Below are 20,303 nucleotides of genomic sequence, written 5' to 3'. Positions count from 1 at the left end.
CCACACTCCTGACTCTCTCCTCTATAGCCCACTAGCCCTATATAACTACTTAAAGATTCTATATTTGCCTTAAGACCGTTCTTTGGGACACTAGTCCACCATCTTCTGATTAGCTAGCTCTTCACTTAATAAAAGTCCTTTCTGTACCATCATCTTGCCTCTTGACAGATTAGTATTTGTCTTGGAGTGAGCAGATCGTGCCCTTTGCAAGGTAACAGTGATAGCATTTAGCTTCCATTAGCTCCATTTAAGAAGCAAAGGAAGTGAGAAACCATTTTCCGAAAAAAAGCAAAAAGAAGAAAGAAAATATGCTCTTGACTGCATTGAGCTAAGATAGCAGAGATTAAGACCTCTATAGATCATATCCAAACAGCCAGGTCTACAAACCCTTGAAAAGCAAAAAAAAACTATATATTTATCTATCTGGGTCTAGATCCGGATCTGCTTACAACGAATACAAACGCAGACACACACACATACAAACACATTCCGCGTTTCATTACTACATCGCATTATAGATTAGGAGAAATATATTACATCAAGAGAATTTCAAAATTAATTTTGCATGTAGTACGTGAGAGAACAAGGAAATATTCCCACCTCTCAGGTATCTTCTCATTTTGTGTATTTTGGGGAATGATGGTTAAAACAGTGACTACAAATTTATGCAATAAGCAAAAATGGTAAGTACCATGATAAAGTTCAATATGGCATCTTTTGTGAATATGAAAGATGAAAAAGACAATATTGGGAGGGAGAAGAAGTGAGTTAGAATAGCCAGTGAGTATACATGTGGTTTTGCCACCTAAGACGGCAGAAGTCTACGATGAAGGAGATGAAATAGAGGATGAGAAAATATTTTAACTGGAGGGAATGGAATTGTGAACAAAGGTAATGGGAAAAGTTGAGTTTTGGTGAACCTAATTTTCAGACTTCTTAATGCTAGGTCTGAGTTTTATAATTTTTCAGTGACTTAATTTGCATATGTGTAATCTGTCCTGATCTCCTTGGGAAGCCATTGTCCAGAAACTCAACAGAAACCACCTCCAGTGAGACAATTGAGTATATATAAGCTTCAGACATGCTCTTATCAAGCTATTCAACTATCAAAATCTCTATCTTACAATAGAATTGTATCTGCAGTGACAATATTTAAAAAAGGCAACAGCTTTACTAGTATACTCTGCTTATTTTGTTTGGACTGGAAAAAAATAACATTCTTAAAACTTAACAATACGAAAACAAATAATCTGATTAAAAAATGGGTCAAAGACTTCTTATCGAGGAAGATATAGAAACGGCAAACAGGCAGAAGAAAGATGCCCCATATCATAGTTTATCAGAGAAATGCAAATTAAAACAATTATAAGGTACCACTACAAACCTATGAGAATGTCCAAAATCTGGAACACTGACAACACCAAATGCTGGTGAGGATGTGGAACAACAGGAATGCTCATTCATTGCTGGTGGGAATGTATAATGGTACAGCCACTTTGGAAGACAGTTTGGCGACTTATTACAACTGTAAATGTACTCTTACCATATGAGCCAGCAATTGATCTCCTTGGTACTGACACAACGAGTTGAAAATGTATGTCCACGTAAAATCCTGTACATGGATGTGATTGCCAAAACTTGAAAGCAATCAAGGTGTCCTTGAGTAGGTGAATGGATACATCCAGACAACAGAATATTATTCAATAGTAAAAAAAAAAAAAAAAAAAAGAAAGAGCTATCAAGCCATGACAAGACATGTAGGAAGCTTTATGTATACAACTAAGAGAAAGATGTCAATCTGAAAAGTCTACATACTGTATGATCCCAACTATATGACATTGTAGGAACAGTTAAACTGTGGAGGCTTTATTGGAGACAGTAAAAAGATAAATTGTTTCCACAGATTGCTGCGGGGGAGGGATGAAGAGAGAGAAGATAGAGGAGTTTTGGGGCAGTGAAAATACTCTGTATGATATTATAATAATGGGTACATGTTTTTATACATTTGTTCAAACTTATAGAATGTACGGTATCAAGAGTGAATCCTAAGGTAAACTACAGACTTGCTTAATAATATGTCAATGTAGATTCATCAATCGTAATGGATGTACCACTCTCGTGGGCAATGTTAATAATGGCAGAGGCTATGCTTGTGTACAGGCAGGGGTACCTGGAGAATCTTTGTACCTTCTCTCAATTTTTCTGTGAATCTAAACTGCTCTAAAAGCATAAAATCTATTAAAAATTTTAAAAATTAAACATTGTATATCAATACCTCATTTAATCCTCACAAAAATCGTGCTAAATAAGTGAAAAATAGAAAATGGGCAATTTCTCAAATTTTTAACTTTTTACCATTTAATTTAATTAATATTTAAAATCAATTATACATGTTGCTATAGGACACCACTTGACAACCTGGGCCTCTCTTTCCTCTCACTCCCTAAGTGTGGTTTGTAGTTGAGCTTAAGTTTTTACATATATAATAAGATTCCTGATGTATGGGAAGAGCCCATAAAGAAAACCAGCTACTTTGATAGCTTGTTAACTCACAATGAAAAAATCAGTTACAATTGATTTCAGAAATTTTTCCAAAAATGTGGTGAACAGACCAGGTTTGAGACATTAGATAATTTTAAGCAGGGCACAGATAGACATTTATATTTTAACAACCAGTTATCAATTATTTTATTTATTTTTTCCCTGAGGAAGATCAGCCCTGAGCTAATATCTGCCACCAGTCCTCCTCTTTCTGCTGAGGAAGACTGGCCCTGAGCTAACATCCATGCCCATCTTCCTCTACTTTATATGTGGGACACTGGTCACAGCATGGCTTGCCAAGTGGTGCCATGTCTGCACCTGGGATCCGAACGGGCGAACCCTGGGCCACTGAAGTGGAACCTGCGAACTTAATCACTGAACCATAGGGCTGACCCCATAAATTATTTTAAATATTACATCTACTTATGGTAATTAATAATGATTTTCTATTTATTAATCAATTTCACTACTTGATTTTAAGTGGTGGACTTTGGTTGGAAATATCATTAAACAAAACAAGGTAACGTGAAAAATAAACTATTCAATTGTTTTATTATATACTGTCATTTTGAATTTATACATGGAAGTTTATAGGCATAAAACAAATTTTACTTTATGTCATCAGTATCTTATCACCCAACACTTCGCACATGGAGTGAGTTTAAAATCAGATTGTTCATTTTCTCACTTTATACACACAATTAACTTGATCAAACTTTATTTTGAAATTCATTCATAGAATAACTAAGATTTGTACATATTTGGAGCAAAAGAAAAACGCCACTTATTGAGGAAAATTATCCACTAAAATCTCTCTACAACTCAAATCACTCATATTCAAAACAAATACTAACTTCCAATGTAACTGAATAGTCACCTGTTTTAAATTTCATTTCTTAACTTAAGAGACTACTGTTGTGAAAATCCTCTACCTCACTAGTGGTTGTACACTCATTGCACTCATATTTGACTCACTTAGAAATAACTCCCATGAACTATACAATAAGAGGGTCAAAGGACATAGAGCACCAGAGGCGGGAATTCAGCGCATCTTAAGGGAAAGGCTAGAAAAGTAAAGGAAACAATAACTAGAAATGAAGCTTGGGGCAGGGGGACCAGCCATGGTACCTTTGGAGGCATCAAATCTAACTGAACTTTCTTCTAAGTTGTTTAAACCCTTTGTTAACGTCATTGCATTCTGGCTCTTTGCTGTGCTCAGTGATGATAAAATAACAATAATAATAAAATACCCAGTGGTATGAAATAACATAGTTCTAAATTAATACCTTGCACAATAACCCTATGAAAAGACAGTTAAGCAAAAGAAAAAAAAAAAAAAAACACCCCACAGGGCCTAGAGAAAAATGTCAAGCAATTTCACATTTGGATGCTTATTTTTCACAACATATTTTTACTATCACTCTTAAGTGAGCAAACATGTTTTCAGACCAAGAAAAGATGATTCACGGCACACATTCCTCAACTGACATGATTCAAGCTTCTTGTTTACTCCAAGGACGTGGAAGTAAGACAACTTTCATGTTCTTTCAAAGCAGCTCCCTCTTTTGACAAGCCCTCACGGGGATCAATTAGAACCACATGTGTCTACGGCTTTAGAGAGTAGGCTGCTCCCCATTAGAAGTAAAACTAGGGAAACTATTTTATTCACATAAAGAAGACTTGCCAGACATTAGTTCCTATGACATTAAAAAACAAAGAAATAAAAAAACCAGGCCTGTAGCTGGAGAATTTCTTTAAAACGTAGACTTCCTTCATCCTTAAACCAGGGTCTTGACTCTTAACCATTTTTTGTATTTGAAAGTTTGTAACTCTCATCTTACACTACCAGGTGGCATTTTCTAAGTATGGTATTACAATCATATTTTTATTAATATTTTGACCTCATCACACTTCATCAGTCTTCAGAAATAGAACAGAGTAAATTAAACAACTTAGCGTATTCTCTAAGAAACCATTTCCACTATGTTCAGAAATTCTCAGTTATTGAACTGTGGGGAGTTTCAATCCATAGTTATTTACCTTTTTATTACTTTACAAGCTTCAATACTTCTTCTATAACTATTTATATTCTTGAAATTACCTCTAAATCTACTCCCCAGGTATTTCCCACTTTCACAACTATCAACAGCACATCAGAGTCATCAGGAACAAGACTGATGAATGATGATAGGTTAATATATAACAACTGCTAATGTGGCAGATTCTTGACAATGCCCCTACAAACACTGGTAATAAATATAGTTTTCTGAAGCTTAACTGAAAGTGAACCATGTTCTAATACGGACATGGAGAACAACAGCTTGAAACCAATGAGTAAATTAGCCAGCATTCAACCCGACACACGGGTACTCAGTAATTGCTATTTTTCTTCCCTTTCCCAAGACGAATGTACTTTTTTAGAGGTCTCTTGTGATCACAGACATACTTCAAGAAGGAAAATATTCAGGCCACTTTGGAGGATGCATTCAAATGAATACAGAGAGCAGGGCTTGCATACTCTCAAGCCATTTCCTGAGAGTTTTCTGTATCTATGAATGTGTTGAGACAGCTGATGAATGGTTGATTCATTATTTTTATTCAGTCATTACCCTATGACATAAAATCTTATGAGATATGTGTGTATATTTTCCTGATGTCAATAAAGTAGCGGTTTTGCATTAAAATGTTTGCATTGATGTTCTCTTTCGTCTGGTTCAACTCTTTAGAAGTGCAAGATTCAGAACAAATCATGTTTCTTTCTCTTTTATTTTTGGTTTCCCAGTAATTGTAGGCATTTGAGATCAGGGTTCATGTGTGGCAGGAAATTTAAACATACAGAAGGAGCAAAGTTGAATCAAAACAAGTCTCAAAATATGTTGCAGGATCAATGTAGAAGTGAGGACAAGAGAAATCCCATCATGCTTCAGTAGTGCATGTGGAATTTATGGGTTTGGGGGTGGCGAAGGCGAAGAGAGAGTGTTTCTTAACTTCTTCTTACTCTATTGATTACCGTGTTGACTCACTACCCAGCTGCCTCATGCCAACAGGAGCTCCTTGCAAAGTCTGGGCTTCGAGCGTTTCCATAATCCATCTCACCACAGGACTGCCTCTGACTGCGCTTCCATCAGCAGACACAATTGTCGCAGGGAAAAAATGAACTGCAAATTGCGAATGGTAAAACCATCTTTTTCAAACAGTAACTTTAGGTAAGGGGCAGAGATTCTAGAGTAATTGAAAAAGGTATTAAATGTCTGTTATGTTCCGGGCACCAGGAAAGTATCTTAATATCGTTAATCATGAGAATCATCCTTTGGGGTTGTATTATTAAATTCTTTTTATAGATGAAAAATTGAGATTGGTTAGCTTAATTGACACGTCCAACACCACACACTGCTAAACCCTGGGGCAGGGACTGATATCAGAGGTTTTTGTTCAAATCCTGTGGGTTTTCTTCTAAAACTCATCATGAAAGTCATTACATTTTTCAAGCACCATATTCCAAAACTAAATCATTCACGCAATTTTGGACAGAGCATTTTTTTTCTTTCTTTTTCTGACACACAGTAAAGAAAACATTTCTTTTTCTTACCTAACAGCACTACTGCCCACATCGAGGTCTTGCGCAGTGACGGCGCCAATGATGGTCCCAACCGGAGTGTCTTCGTAAACCTCCATGGTGTAGAGCGGCTTGCTGAAAACCGGCGGCTCGTCCACGTCCAGCACGCTGATCTTCACGGTGGCCGTGTCTTTAAAAGGGCCCGCAGACTGAAACCGGTGGTCAAGGAGAAGGTTGGAGGCTTCGACTTTAAAAGTGTAGGCCTTCTTTGTTTCAAAATCTAATGGCTGCGGCGACGACAAATCAGAAGTGAGGAGATGGCAAAGACTGAGCATTGCTTAAGAGCATTTGCAAGTTAATACTAATTGCTTTGGTTTCAAAATTTCATTTTCCTTTATAATTAGTGGGTAAGGAAATATTTTAAGAATCACCTATGTGTAGAATATTTCCGGTAACTTATAAAGCTAATCAGTTGCATACATTTAGATGACATCTGTGCACACATACATCCTTAGGTAGGGTTCATTCATTTTATATGAGCAGTTAACACAGGGAGGACACATTTGAAGAGAAGCATTTTCTGCTCTTATACAATACTGACATCTAGTGGAGGTAAGCAGTAATTAAAATAAAACAAAATTGAAATAGGATGCTTGAAGATAGCTCTAGATTCCAGTTAAGATTTGGTATAACAAAATATGTTTTTCTTGGACCACTTTTCTTTTCTTGACAATAATATCATTCTCTATGAAACACTTTTGAACATCTAGACCTTTTTGCTAACAGAAGACTGAATCAGGGTTTAAAAACATACACAGTGGTAATTATGAAGAGTTCTGGTCTTTTGTGTTCTCGGCACTGTATATGTAATTAGTAGGCACTGTACTGCATGGTCAGGACATTTTACCAATAATTAAGGCTTTGAACATATATTATCAAATTAAAGACAACTGAAACATAACATTTGGAAGTCATTTGTCAATAGTCACTGATTATCTATTTTAACTTTACCACTACTTACATTCACTTTTATTCTGAATATTGGCTTTATGTTCTTAATAAACTGAAAATATTAGATTCTAGAAATATGATGTTGCTGAGGTGCTTTACTTAAATGAAAACGTTAAGGTCAACGGCTCTGATTTCTAATCCCCTGTGAAAAACTAAGACAACATGAAATGAGCATTAACATAGTAATTTTTCTGAGACCTTTAAAAGTTTCTGTTTTCTAAATTAATTCCCTCTAGTATGACTCCATTGACTTACTAATTGCTGTGTCAACACAGATTTTTTTTGCCCAGTGCACCTGGGGAAATAAAGGAGGTATATTTCTCTCTTTTAAGGACAATCTTGCTGTTTTATGCATTTTTGCTGAGGATGGAAAAAGAAAATTCGAAAAAATCACTGTGAAAGCCTCAAAAACTCACAATTCCATGGAGTTTATTATAGCAAATAGTAACACCTCTTGGATTTGACATTCTTTTTCACAGTAATTTTTTCATTCGGGAGGGTCTACATTTATTTTCCCTGTAATTATTCCCTTTATTTTATCTAATTCTCCAAATCTTATTCATGTATTTTTAATCTGTTTTCTACTCAATGCTTTATTTTACTTTATTTTTAGTTACTCCCATCATGATTATTTATATACAATATTGATTTTCTTCAATTTCCATCTCTTTCTTGTTAGCAATTTTGACTTATCTTAAAGCCAATAAAAATAAAGAATGGAAGGCTGGCCCTATGGCCTAGTGGTTAAGTTCAGAGCATTCCTCTTCAGCGGCCCTGGTTTGGTTCCCTGGTGCAGACCTACACGACTTGTCAGTGGCCATGTTGTGGCAGTGACTCACATAAAATAGAGGAAGATAGGGACAGATGCTAGCTCAGGGCAAATCTTCCTCAAGCAAAAAGAGGAAGATTGGCAACAGAGGTTAGCTCAGGGCAAATCTTACTCAGCAAAAACGCATACATAAGAAGAAAGAAAGAGAAAGCAGTGTTTGATATTATGGCTGTTGATTATGTGAATAGAAATATAATATCTAGAAAAAGAGAGGAGATAGTCCCACAATGCTCTTATTTTGATCAGCCTATGGCTTGACCAGCATGTTTTGTTAAAAGAATTAAACTCAAAAAACACAACCAATTGCCAGAATAAGATAGCAAAACATTATTCAAACAAAAAATACAGAACTGCTACAATTACTGGAAATGTTTAGCCTGGAATGATAAAGATCAAAGCAAGACAGGACACACATTTTTAAATATTGAAGAGCTATCATGTTGAATATCAGTTAGGCTTATTCTGTTAGTCTCTTAGTAGAATTAACAATAATTTAAATTATTAAAATGGTAACTTTAGGTTAAAAAAAGGGAAGAAATCTCTAACAAGTTAAACTATTCAGAATTGAATTAATTAAAAAAATATCTATGGCCTACAAGGTGGTAAGGCCAGAGAGATGTCCTGGGAGGAGAGAAAGATGCAAAGACAAATAGAGCTTGCTCACTCTCTACATTCATCAGACTTAGAGATTAGTGAGAAGCATGCCATCTTGTTTAATGAATGGGTCTTTTGAAGAGATTCTAAGTCCCCTATCATTTGACGTGTTCATGAGAAATCAGATGCCTTAAGAGGAGTCTGAAAGATCAATGTATAATAAGATAGAAGGCTGCACTAGCTAATTCGAAAGGTATTTTGTTTTTGTAAACTCTAAATCCTCTATGAATGTTAAACAATATAATTTTTCTATCCTTGATCAACATGCCGCAACTGTCTGATGGACTTGACTCGCTACAAAGTCTATTTCAAGCCCAGAAATGAAGGGAAAATTCTGAAATCTTTTGTACATTGCTTTAGGACATCAGACATAGTCTATACCTTTTAAGAACTTCGAACTTATTACAGCAGGCAAATATTTGGCAGTCAGGGAGATTCAGAGTGAGATGAAAGAAACTTTCTGTCCATACAAATTTTTTTGCGACTGAAAACTTGTATCCTGCAGTGATCAAAGAACTGGAGGAAATTGTAAGAGAAATGCCATAATAATATCTAGATGGCCTTACTTCTTCATGAGCCTGCCCCTTAGGCAATGCCACTTTATAAAACTGAATAGCTCAGAAAGAGCAAAGAGAATCAATACTGATCTTCCTCTAGTTGACTTTATCCAACCCATCTGACTGACTACTCTCCACTTTTTGGGGTGAGAGGGTTCCCCCAAAATGAAATTCATTTAACTTTACAATCCACAAAAACTCTAATTTTTGAAATAAGTTTAGAACAAAGATTTATTTTTTTATTGTTAGAATTAATCATATTTCTTGACAGAAATTCATTATTATGAAGTTGAGATAATTTGGTTCATGCACAATAAATAGAAACCTTTGTGGCATTACTTGGGGCCCATTCGATTTTATGAACCTTTCTAGAAAAATAAGAAAATGATGGACTAAGAGAATTTGGTTGAGTAACCTCTTGCTCATAAGGGTATTTCAATAAAGGTAAGTTAGTGAGAAAAGAATTTTCAGGACACAATTCACATTGTAAGGAGTTTCACAGTAAAAAAAAAATAACTGTGGAGAAATAATATGTGATTTATTTAGTTGTTTTTCAGCATATAAAGGAAGAATTGAACAAGATATCTCCTTTTTGTATCTTCTTTTTTAGCCACTTTTTCTGCTCTTACTTTGCTGTAATCCAGGTCATGAAAAACTACATAAAATATTAAGTGCTGAATGATTTTCTCACTTCAAAGAGGGATAAATAATTTTTGGCATAAAATCCAAAAGAGTAACTCTCTGGACTCTTCCCAGGCCTCATCATGCTTCTAGAAACTGCTGAATGGAGATGGATAGTTATAGTTACGTTTTGAGGAATTTGAAAAATAGTAGCTTTGGTAGACAGAATTCCAATATATCCCCAAGATTCCCACCCCCAATGTCCTGTACTCTTGTAAAATCTCCCTGCCCGTGAGTCTCTGAGGGGCCTATGAATTGCATGGGGTATCACCCCGTGAATTTGTTAGGGTTTATGGAAAAATAAATTATGCAAATATAATTAAGATCCTTAATCACTCAATGTTGAATTCATTAAAAGGGAGATTTTACTTGAGAGGTTTGATCTAATCATGTGAGTCTTTAAAAGAAAGAGGCAGTACGGGTGATTGCCTTCTGGCCTTGGAGAAGTAAACCTGTGATGTGGGACCCCACCCGGCAGGTCCCTAAGGGGAACTCATAGGAATGAGACTGGAACTCTTGGCCAATAGCTAGCAAAAAAATAGAGACATCAGTCGTAAAGCCATGAAGAAATGAATTCTGCCATTCCCAGTAAGCCGGGGAAAGGTCTTTAAGCCCCAGATGGGATCACAGCTCTGGTCTATACCTTAATTTTGTAAGTGAGCATAAGCGAGGCCATCTTGTTGATGCTGAATGACCCCACCCCCTCCTCTGTGTGACTATGTGCTGTCCTGCACATACTCTAAAAAAATTCACATGCTCTCCTGATTTATGGCCTCCACTTACATATGTACTCCCCGATAGCTTGATAAATTATAACCTTGTTCTATGAATTTCTCTCCTGAAACAGGCTGACCACAGGCAGGAAATACACCTACAAGGTATCCATCACAGCTCACAGAAGAATGGAACAATGAAAGACCCTGGAGTCCATCATGCCTGAAGGAAACCCCCTCCTTACTGCTCATTTTCTCTATATCACTACCTCAGGATTCTGTAATTTTGGAAGATTTTTTTTTTTTTTTTTTGAGAAAGGTTAGCCCTGAGCTAACATCTGTCATCAATCCTCCTCTTTTTGCTAAGGAAGACTGGCCCTGAGCTAACATCGTGCCCATCTTCCTCTACTTTATATGTGGGACACCTGCCACAGCATGGTTTGCTAAGTGGTGCCATGTCTGGACCTGGGATCCAAACTGGCGAACCTTGGGCCACCAAAGCAGAAGGTGCGAACTTTAACCGCTGGGCCACCAGGCCGGCCTAGGAAGATGGTTTTTTTGAGACATTAGTCTGCCATCTTCTTGATTATGCTGGCTAATCAAATTAAAACTTCCTTTCTCAGTTCCTAAATCGTGATTAATTGGCTTAGATCACATGAGCAGAAGTGAGCCCATTGCTAGACTTCAATTTCAGCCTGAGAGACCCTCAGCAGAGGACCCCATTATACCAAACTCTAACCCACAAGAGCTGTGCTTCCATCCCTCTTTACTTTTCCTTCTTCTATTTTGTTCCAGTTTTTATGATGAACATGTATCATTTTCACCAACATGGTAGTCATCACTCTTAACAAAATACATCCTTTAGTAATAAGACACTGCTCTCTCAGTCATATAGTAGGTCTTAAAGGTCAGTGGAAAGGAAAATTGTCGATGAATCCAAATGACCGAAGACTGCTCATTTATCTGAAACAGACTAGATGCTTTTCAAGACAAGCAGCTAGAAAACCGATTTATAGCAGGTTGTGCCATGATGAAAAGAAAGTAAGAACAAGTACCTGCAAAGTAGGTTTATCATACCAGCCTGAACTACAAAGATAAGGCTTTCAGATCAAGTATCAGTTTAAAGGAAAATCAAGTTTCCCAAAATTTAGTTTTATGATCAGTATAGTAGTCAATTCGTTTATTTGTTGCTAGCACTTTCCCATTCCATAAGGAGCTATTCTAAAACTCTACCACTATTCAAGCCACATAGTAAATCATCCATAGATGATGTCTATACGTACCTCTTCAATTTATTCAAGTCAATTAAAATCCAATTAAATTGAATCAAATGTTTGATTAGATTTTACTGTGTGTCACAGTAGAGTTGAGGATATAGTGGTTAATGAGTTAAATTAAGCCCATTTTATCATAGATTTTATATTGCAGAGAGGGAGAGTCACAGTAAAAAATAAGTGAATACATAATTTTCAGTTAGTGATAAGATTTATGAGGAAAACAGTCAAGGTAATGGGACGGAAAGACAGGAGGGGGGCAGACATTACATAGAGCAGGTAGGAAGCACATCTCTGAAGACGGAATACTGGGACTGATGGGAGAAGAACCAGGCTTGGAGAAGTCAGAGGGAAATGAGTCTGAGGGAAGGGCAGAAGGGAAAAGGTCTGAGGCACGTTATTCCTCCTTCCAACAAATATTTCCTAATATGCTACCATGTTCCAGACATAGATGCTGCAACTGGACAAAGCAGACAAAAATTGCCTCTCACATGGAGCTTGCTGTCTTCTGGGAGTTGATGGACAACAATAAGATAAATAAGCAAAACATGTAGCATGTTGGGTGGTAATAAGCGCTATGGAAAAGTATAAAATTTGGAAGACAGGTGTGTGTTATGTGTGATTTATCCTATCATCATTAAGGAAGGAATTCAACTCAGCATTTTATAAAAAATAGTTAAAATAATTATTTAATGCATAAAAATTGTTGAAGTATTATGTGAGAATGCCCCTGTAACAAACGGGAAAACATTCAAATGTGCCTATTTTTAAAACCTGGATTTTAGTTTTTGACAAATTTTAACAGTATTTCAGGCTTAAGGCTTTTAAAAAAATCTTAAAGGGACAATAGAATTACAGACAAAGTGTTTTGTAAATAAAAATATTACAATGACGAAACAAACATTTCCTACAACTTATCTTTATAAGTTTGTTACAGAACTATTTATTAACAATGTACTTCATTTTTCTCTGGGCAATTTATATACTCTGGTTTCTTGTAGCACTGCAAATTTTTTTTTTTAGATTTTTTTTTTTATTTTTCCTTTTTATCCCCAAGGCCTCCCGGTACATAGCTGCGTATTCTTAGTTATGGGTTCTTCTAGTTGTGGCATGTGGGATGCTGCCTCAGCATGGCCCGATGAGCAGTGCCATGTCCGCGTCCAGGATCTGAACTGGTGAAACCCTGGGCCACTGAAGCAGAGCACGTGAACTTAACCACTTGGCCACAGGGCCGGCCTCACTGCAAATTTTTGATCGTTTTAAGGAAATAAGAATCGTGGGCATTAGTTCTATGCCCATATTTTAGTAACAATAATTTTTGCAACAAATTCACTAACTAAGACAAAGCAAAACAGAGTGTTGAAAGAACTTCTGGTGCTTCTAGTTGAGGGTTTTGGTGATATTTTTCCTAAAACTGAGAAAAGATTTCATTAACTATTATAAAGTCTTAAAGTAAAATACCTGCTTTATATGCACATACAGTATTAATCATGATCATCTGGGGAGAGCAATTATCTTTTTAACTTCCTTAAATGACCAATTTCACATTTTATCTCTAATATATGTTGTTCTTAACAATAGTTGAAAGTGTCTGCTTTTCAAACATATGCTATAATTTACTGCAAGCAGTGTGATTTTGAAAAAGTTTTCTTTCATCTCTGAGCTTCATATTTTCCATTTGTATAATCAGTAAAACACTATTTTTCTGCATAATTTAAAAAATATGTTAAGCTTTACATACTACGTGAGAACTAAGAAAAATAATGCATTTTACACAAATTAAAACTTTAAACCAATATATTTATTAATTTATTCAACAAAAATTTTAAACACCTTATATATTTCAAGTATTTCCTATATCATGGCAACACAAATATAGATATGATAAAGTGGCTTTAAGGGCTTAAAATATAGTAGGAGGAATAAGATGTGTTTGAACTATGAATGCCTTAAGTATATAAGTGTTTTAACAGAATTATTGACATTTAGGAAGAAAGTTAAATGTGATCCACTTTGCCTGAGGGATGCATGGAAATCTTTGGTGTGAGATATGAGAGAGAAATGCTGAAAAACAGGAAAGAATTAATTGAACTACTTACATGGAACAGTGCCTTCTATGCAAAAGAAAAAATAGCACAGCATTTTGGTAGAAACTGCAATGGATTTGGTGTAATTGGAATGTAGCATGTCCATGTGTGTGCATATGCGCATGTGCCTACACGAGAGAGTGTGCGTGTGTGTGTGTGTACGTGCAGGCAATGGTAATAGAAAATACACCATTTTCTTTGTATCTTACAAGTGATGGGAACCAAAAAAGGATTTAAGCATGAAAGTAAGAGGAACAGAGTTAGGTTTTGACCATTCGCTCATGGAGGAAGGATAAGGTGGATGAAGATAAGTTGTGAGACTCAAACAGACATTGCAGTAGTGGTAAGGAGTAAGCAAGAGGGTTTTAAGTCAACCCATGAGAAGGAGAAAGGAGGAAATCTTAATCTATGTTCAGGAGAAATCAGTGGTTGGGCTTCATGTCCTATTTGGCAAGAGGAGGTTGATGACAATGGAGGCAGCATAAGAAGAAGTCTAGATTTCTGATTTACGAAACTAGAGAAGAGGTGGAACCTTATCCAAGAGTGGATCAGTGACACCAAGAGACAGAGATACCATGTGGACCAAGCTGGCCCCAGTTTGTTCTGAGACCATTTAGGGTGGTTGAGGAGGAAGAGGAAGAGGAATTTCTACTAATAGAGCATCTGTTGCTCATGCAATTTATTGAGGGAGAAAATATGAGCATCTGCCCTTTTCTTGGGTGAAGAGAAGGAATTCGGCCTTGGACATTTTGAGTTTCAAAAGACCATGGAACACACAGTTACGAATGTCTGCAAGGCAGCAATCTGCATTGCTTATGTCAGTTTGGGGGCTAATTTAGAGCTGATGTGACTGTTTAAGAAAGTTAGGCAAGATGTTTAAAAAAGAAGGCAAAGACAAACATTTACAAAACAGGAATATAATATTTACAAATAAACATAATATTTACAAATAAAGAACACCACCTATTTTTCTTTGAAAGTATGCATGCCAGTATGGCTAAAAATAGGAGCTTTTGAAATATAATAAATTGAAGTGTATGTTTCGCTATATGAAATGTTATTCCAAATTTTATTTTCATTTTTTTTCTGAGTTATTCAAAAATTAACCACAGGATGGTGCTATGCTACCAAATAATTTGATGTGAACTCACTTCCTTGACATCTAAGACTGAGAAAAGCAAACTAGTTTTAGTGACTAGCAGGGCACAAGCAAAGTATAATTTTCCAATGCGCCCAGTTGAGAGCTTAGCCTATCTATTAAAGGGTCCTTGTGAAGAATAAAGTATTTTATGTCTTATGTTTTTAAGAAAAAAAGAAAATAATTCTGCTTTGGATTCAATGTGATCACATTTATGTTTATTTGAAATGAAACAATATTGCTAAGTAACATCAAAATAGTAAGGATTTTTTTAAATTCTAAAATAGTTTTACTTATTTTTAAATAAATAGGAAATCACTTCGTCATTCTCTATTTTAAACCCATGTTATCACTACTTATTAATTCTGATAGATATTTTTGCAGAAATGGTACGGAACCGTTTATGAGAAATTATGCAAGAAAGTAAAATTGTCCTTTTGCATAGTTTAAGTATTCATCCCACTATTTAATTGCCTAAATTTCTTAATCAGTAACAAAAAAGCCACAGTGCTTCTATAAATATATGTATTTTCAGTCCTTTAATGTTTTAATTCGTGCAACTTTATATTTATATCCAATAAGTATATCTTTATTCTCATTTATCCAGTAGAAAAAAATCACTACCGACTGGAAAGATATTGCATTTAGCTTTTCACTTAAAAACGAAATTTCTGCATTTAAGACACCTTATTCTCTCATTTTAAACGTAGCCCATCTCCTAATTTTTACACAGGATACAAAATTTAAAATGTTTTAGTATCCTGATTTTGTTAGTATTTTCATTGATATAACACTTACAGGGCACTTTTCATTTGTTTCTACCTTGCTCCGTGCAGTATTACGTAAGTGTAGAACAAGAGTAGTTGTTTTTTTAAGCAATATCTTATGCCTTGGAGAGATTTATAAATCTTCATGATGTTATCCTGAATCCGAAGTGACACAGTGAAATGGCATTCTGTCACAGGCTCATAAACAGAATCCAAGTTAAGGTTAAAAAATAAAATAAATAAAAATACCTTTTTCTCAGCTCACATAAACGTTGGCCATCATTTTTATCTACTTCGGCCCACTGTCCGCAGAGAAAGAGGAGAGAGGAGCGAACAGTAAAGGGAAGGCAAATAAAGACTTTGGAGATAAAACGATCATGAGAAGATGTGCTTCAGAGAACTTTAAACATTTTAATTTACTTTTAAGTGAGTTAGAAAGAGAAAAACTCTCTGAAAACAAAGAATATCATGCTCTGATGTGAGCCAAACAATTAAAATAGCTGATGTTTAACAAACAGCTACATATTAAAAGGTAGAATATATATTTTTAGACTTTCTAAATGCTTTTAGTATACTTAAGAACATGATTCTGATACGAATTTGGTTTTATATCAAAACTCTTCATTGTAATTCTATGCTGAGATATTGAAGGGAAATTTTCAAAAATGTAATTTTAAGATCATTATGGAGCAGAAACACTGCTGCTGTATAATAATATATATTTAGTACATGTATTATTATATATCTAATTCTTGTAGGACTCCTAATGATAAGTTCAAGATAAAGTTTTCTAAGAACTTACTGCATACATGCATAAATAGCCCTATAATATAGTCTTCATTCAAAAAAACAATTTAAAGGACTACAGGCCAACAGTCTACATGAAAGATGCTCAGCATCACTAATCATCAGGGAAATGCAGATCAAAACCACAATGAGGTCTCGCCTCACACACGTTAGAATGGCTGTTATCAAAAAGTCAAGAAATAAGTGTTGGCAAGGATGTGGAGAAACAGGAATCCTTGCACACTGTTGGTGGTAACGTAAATTGGTGCAGCCACTGTGGAAAACAGTATGGAGGTTCCTCAAAAAATTAAAAATAGAACTGCCATATGATTCAGCAATTCCACCTCTGAGTATTTATCCAAAGAAAACAAAAACAGTAACTTGAGAAGATATATGCACCCTCATGTTCATTGCAGCATTATTTACAATAGCCAAGATAAGGAAACAACCTAACTGTCTATGATGGATGAATGGATAAAGAAAATGTGGTATATATATGTATATGTATATATACACACACAATAGAATATTATTCAGCCATAAAAAAGAATGAAATCTTGCCATTTGCAACAACATAGGTGAAGATTGAGGGCATTATCATAAGTGAAATAAGCCAGACAGAGAAAGAAAAATACTGCATAATCTCACTTGTATGTGGAAATTTAAAAAAAACTCAAGCTCATAGATATACAAAGAACAGATTGGTGGTTGCCAAAGGCAGGTGGTGGGGGGGGAGGGGTGTGAAATGGATGAAGATGATCAAAAGGTACAAATTTCTAGTTAAAAAATAGATAAACCATGGAGATGTAATGTATAGCATGGCAACTATAAGTTAATAATAATAGTTAATAATAATAATATTGCATATTTGAAAGTTGCTGAGAGTGAATCTTAAAAGTTCTCATCACAAGAAAAAAGTATTCTGTAACTATGTATGGTGATGGATATTAACTAGACTTATTGTAGTGATATTTTGCAATATATACAAATGTCAAATCATTATCTTGTACACCTGAAACTAAAAAAATGCTGCATGTCAATTATACCTCAATAAAAAATCATAATAAAGAACTGTAGTTCAAATTACTTTTGAGTTTTTCATGGGCTTTATTCAACTGAATATTTTCTCATCATTTCATTTTTACAAAATCATGCTGCCATGTCATATTATATGTGTATGTGTGCACACACGTGGGCTCAATACAATACATACACCTTACAGATGGCTAGATAGGTAGGTAGGTAGATAGATAACTAGATAGATGATAGATAATTCTAAAATTTTGTTACAAAAATGTCCTCCTGAATTATTTTTTAAACATTTACTAGTTGTAGTTTATAGGTTGCAGTTTTCTTTTCCAGTGGAACAATAGCTTAGCAGGTAGAGATTGCCTCTGGTGATTCCTCATTTAGAGATCAAAACAACAACACTGAAAACAAATCTATTCAAATGCTCAATGTAATTTACCGGATCATCAGCATATTTATAAAACTCTGTTTTGGGGGTTCTGTTTTGGGGGTTCCTTTAAAATCTAGCCAGAATCTCACCATTTCTCACAACCTCCATTGCTACAAACAGGATGATCCATAGCTCCATCATTAGTTTCCTGGATTATTTCAATAGTCTCTTAACTGGTCTATTTCTGTCCTTCTCCATAATGGGCCCTTCCTCTGCATCTTTGACCTCATCTCCACTGCTACAGACCTTTCATTCACTGCTCTGGGCCTCCTTACCCAGTCCGCTCCCATCTCAGAGATTTTGCAATTGCTCACTATTTCTGGGACACACATCACTCAGACACCACATGACTTATCTTTTGCTTCTTTCAGATCTCTGCCAGAATTTCAGCCTAACAGAGCAACCTTTTATGAAGTCCTCACTATACAAGCCACCACTCTCCACGCTACTTGTCATACCCTTTACCCTGATTTATGTTATTTCAACGTTAAATTTAGCACTGTTCACAGTGCTTTTGAATCTGTTTATCATCTAACTTTGCAAATTAAATGGAAGCTGCTTGAGTACAGGAAATATGTCTGTTTCATTCACTGCTCTATCCTCAGAGCCCGGAGCAGGGTCTGGGATTTAGTGACTGTTCCAACAATATTTGTTGACTGAAGGAGTGATGTTAATTATCGGCACTGACCTTTATTTAGATAAATTTTATGCCAACAAAATGGACAACAGTTATTCACCCACTGCAGAAGGAAACATATATTGTTTTTACTTGGAGGTATACTTTCCAGATTATTTTGTAAATTATATAAAAATGAATTTTAATAAAGGTGTATCATAATTTCCCAAATCTCAGTTTTACTCTAAAGAATAGAAAATTCTCAAAAAATTAAACAAAATAAATACCACAAAATAAATGTCATACCCTTTATAACACTTTCATAAGCTAAAAAGGCAGAAGATATGTTTTTATTGCTTTAGTGATGATATATAATTAATAAATATTTACAAAAAGTTTATTTGTGTAACTGAATCACTACTTTCAAAGATTAATCCATTTTGACATAATAATATAAAGGACTATGGTTAACACATCACACCTTTTTCAATCTTGTTAAAAAATAAATAAGAAAGCCACATATTTTTCCAGATTGACACTTAGACATTGATTATTTATTGCCATAGATGGTAAATGTGGGTAAATAAAATATAAAATCATATGTGTAAATATAAAAAACATTTATAATAAGTATATAAATGTAAGTAAATATATAAATATATATATAGCACATGTAATATGACTCTTCTGGATCTCAATTTTACCTTGTAACTATATTTAATTTTATACTTTGAACCAGTGATGTAAAATATTTCCTATTATTTCTCATATTACTAAGAGAATTTACGTTAGTTCCATTTGAATTGATGTCTTTAAACCATTTAAATGTAGTTATTTTGGGAGATCTTTTCTAAAAAGAAAATAAGAGACGAGGCTTTTCACTGATTTGTTATCAAATAGAAAAGAGAAAAACAAGCAAAACTACAACAAATAATAAAGGAGTAAAGTTGATAAGAATTTGACACAAATATTTTTCTACGTTTACTTTGAAAATTCAGCATAACTATGTAATTTTCCTGAACGGGATCATGTGGTTAAATTAATTTCTAGACAAAGCACAATTTACGTGCAATACTGGGAATAAAAAATAATAAATAATCTATATGAAAATGGTATTTCTTTTAGGATTATTTTCATTACCATATCTATTGTTTCTTTGTTAAAATTCAGAGTTCCTGGGTCAATATGGAAACAGCAGCCTAATCAGGGACTGATTCAGTGTCTAATGGGACTGAATGCAAAAATACTTCTTGTAGGTTAAAATTATCGCAATTAACAAATGTGTATGATACACTGTGGTTTGGGATAGAGTGTGCTTCGGAGGAGAGGAGAAAACAGCAATGAAGTAAATAAAGTTCACTTTTTTGTCTACACTCCATTATGGGAAATTCCTATAATTTGCTTCACTGTTCTGGAAACAATCTACACACCTCAAATATAATCATGATTTATCTTTTTCTCACATTTACATACTCCTTCTTCATGCCACTACCCGACAAAAGACAAGATACCTATATTAAAAATAATGGTTCATTCCTAATATTTTGAATTTTTCTCTCCCCTTCTGCATCCTCTTCTATACTAATCCATTGAACATTACTAAATGTCTGCCCATCAAGGTCCACCTTTTTTCT

At 34.9% G+C, this 20,303-nt stretch overlaps 1 protein-coding gene across 1 annotated transcript in view; it reads right to left on the bottom strand.

The window, feature by feature from the left end:
- The window catches only part of CDH12 (cadherin 12), a 273,039-nt gene that overhangs the window by 38,818 nt on the left and 213,918 nt on the right, over positions 1 to 20,303 (bottom strand). Inside the window, exon 6 of the mRNA XM_046672150.1 lies at positions 6,131 to 6,384. Within this exon, the coding sequence (XP_046528106.1) occupies positions 6,131 to 6,384 (254 nt within the window). The remainder of the gene's footprint in view (positions 1 to 6,130; positions 6,385 to 20,303) is intronic.

The sequence above is a fragment of the Equus quagga genome, chromosome 9, assembly GCF_021613505.1.
Source record: "Equus quagga isolate Etosha38 chromosome 9, UCLA_HA_Equagga_1.0, whole genome shotgun sequence".
NCBI lineage: Eukaryota > Metazoa > Chordata > Mammalia > Perissodactyla > Equidae > Equus > Equus quagga.
Note: the sequence above shows the minus strand (reverse complement) of the source record. Positions and strands in the feature narration are given on the sequence as shown.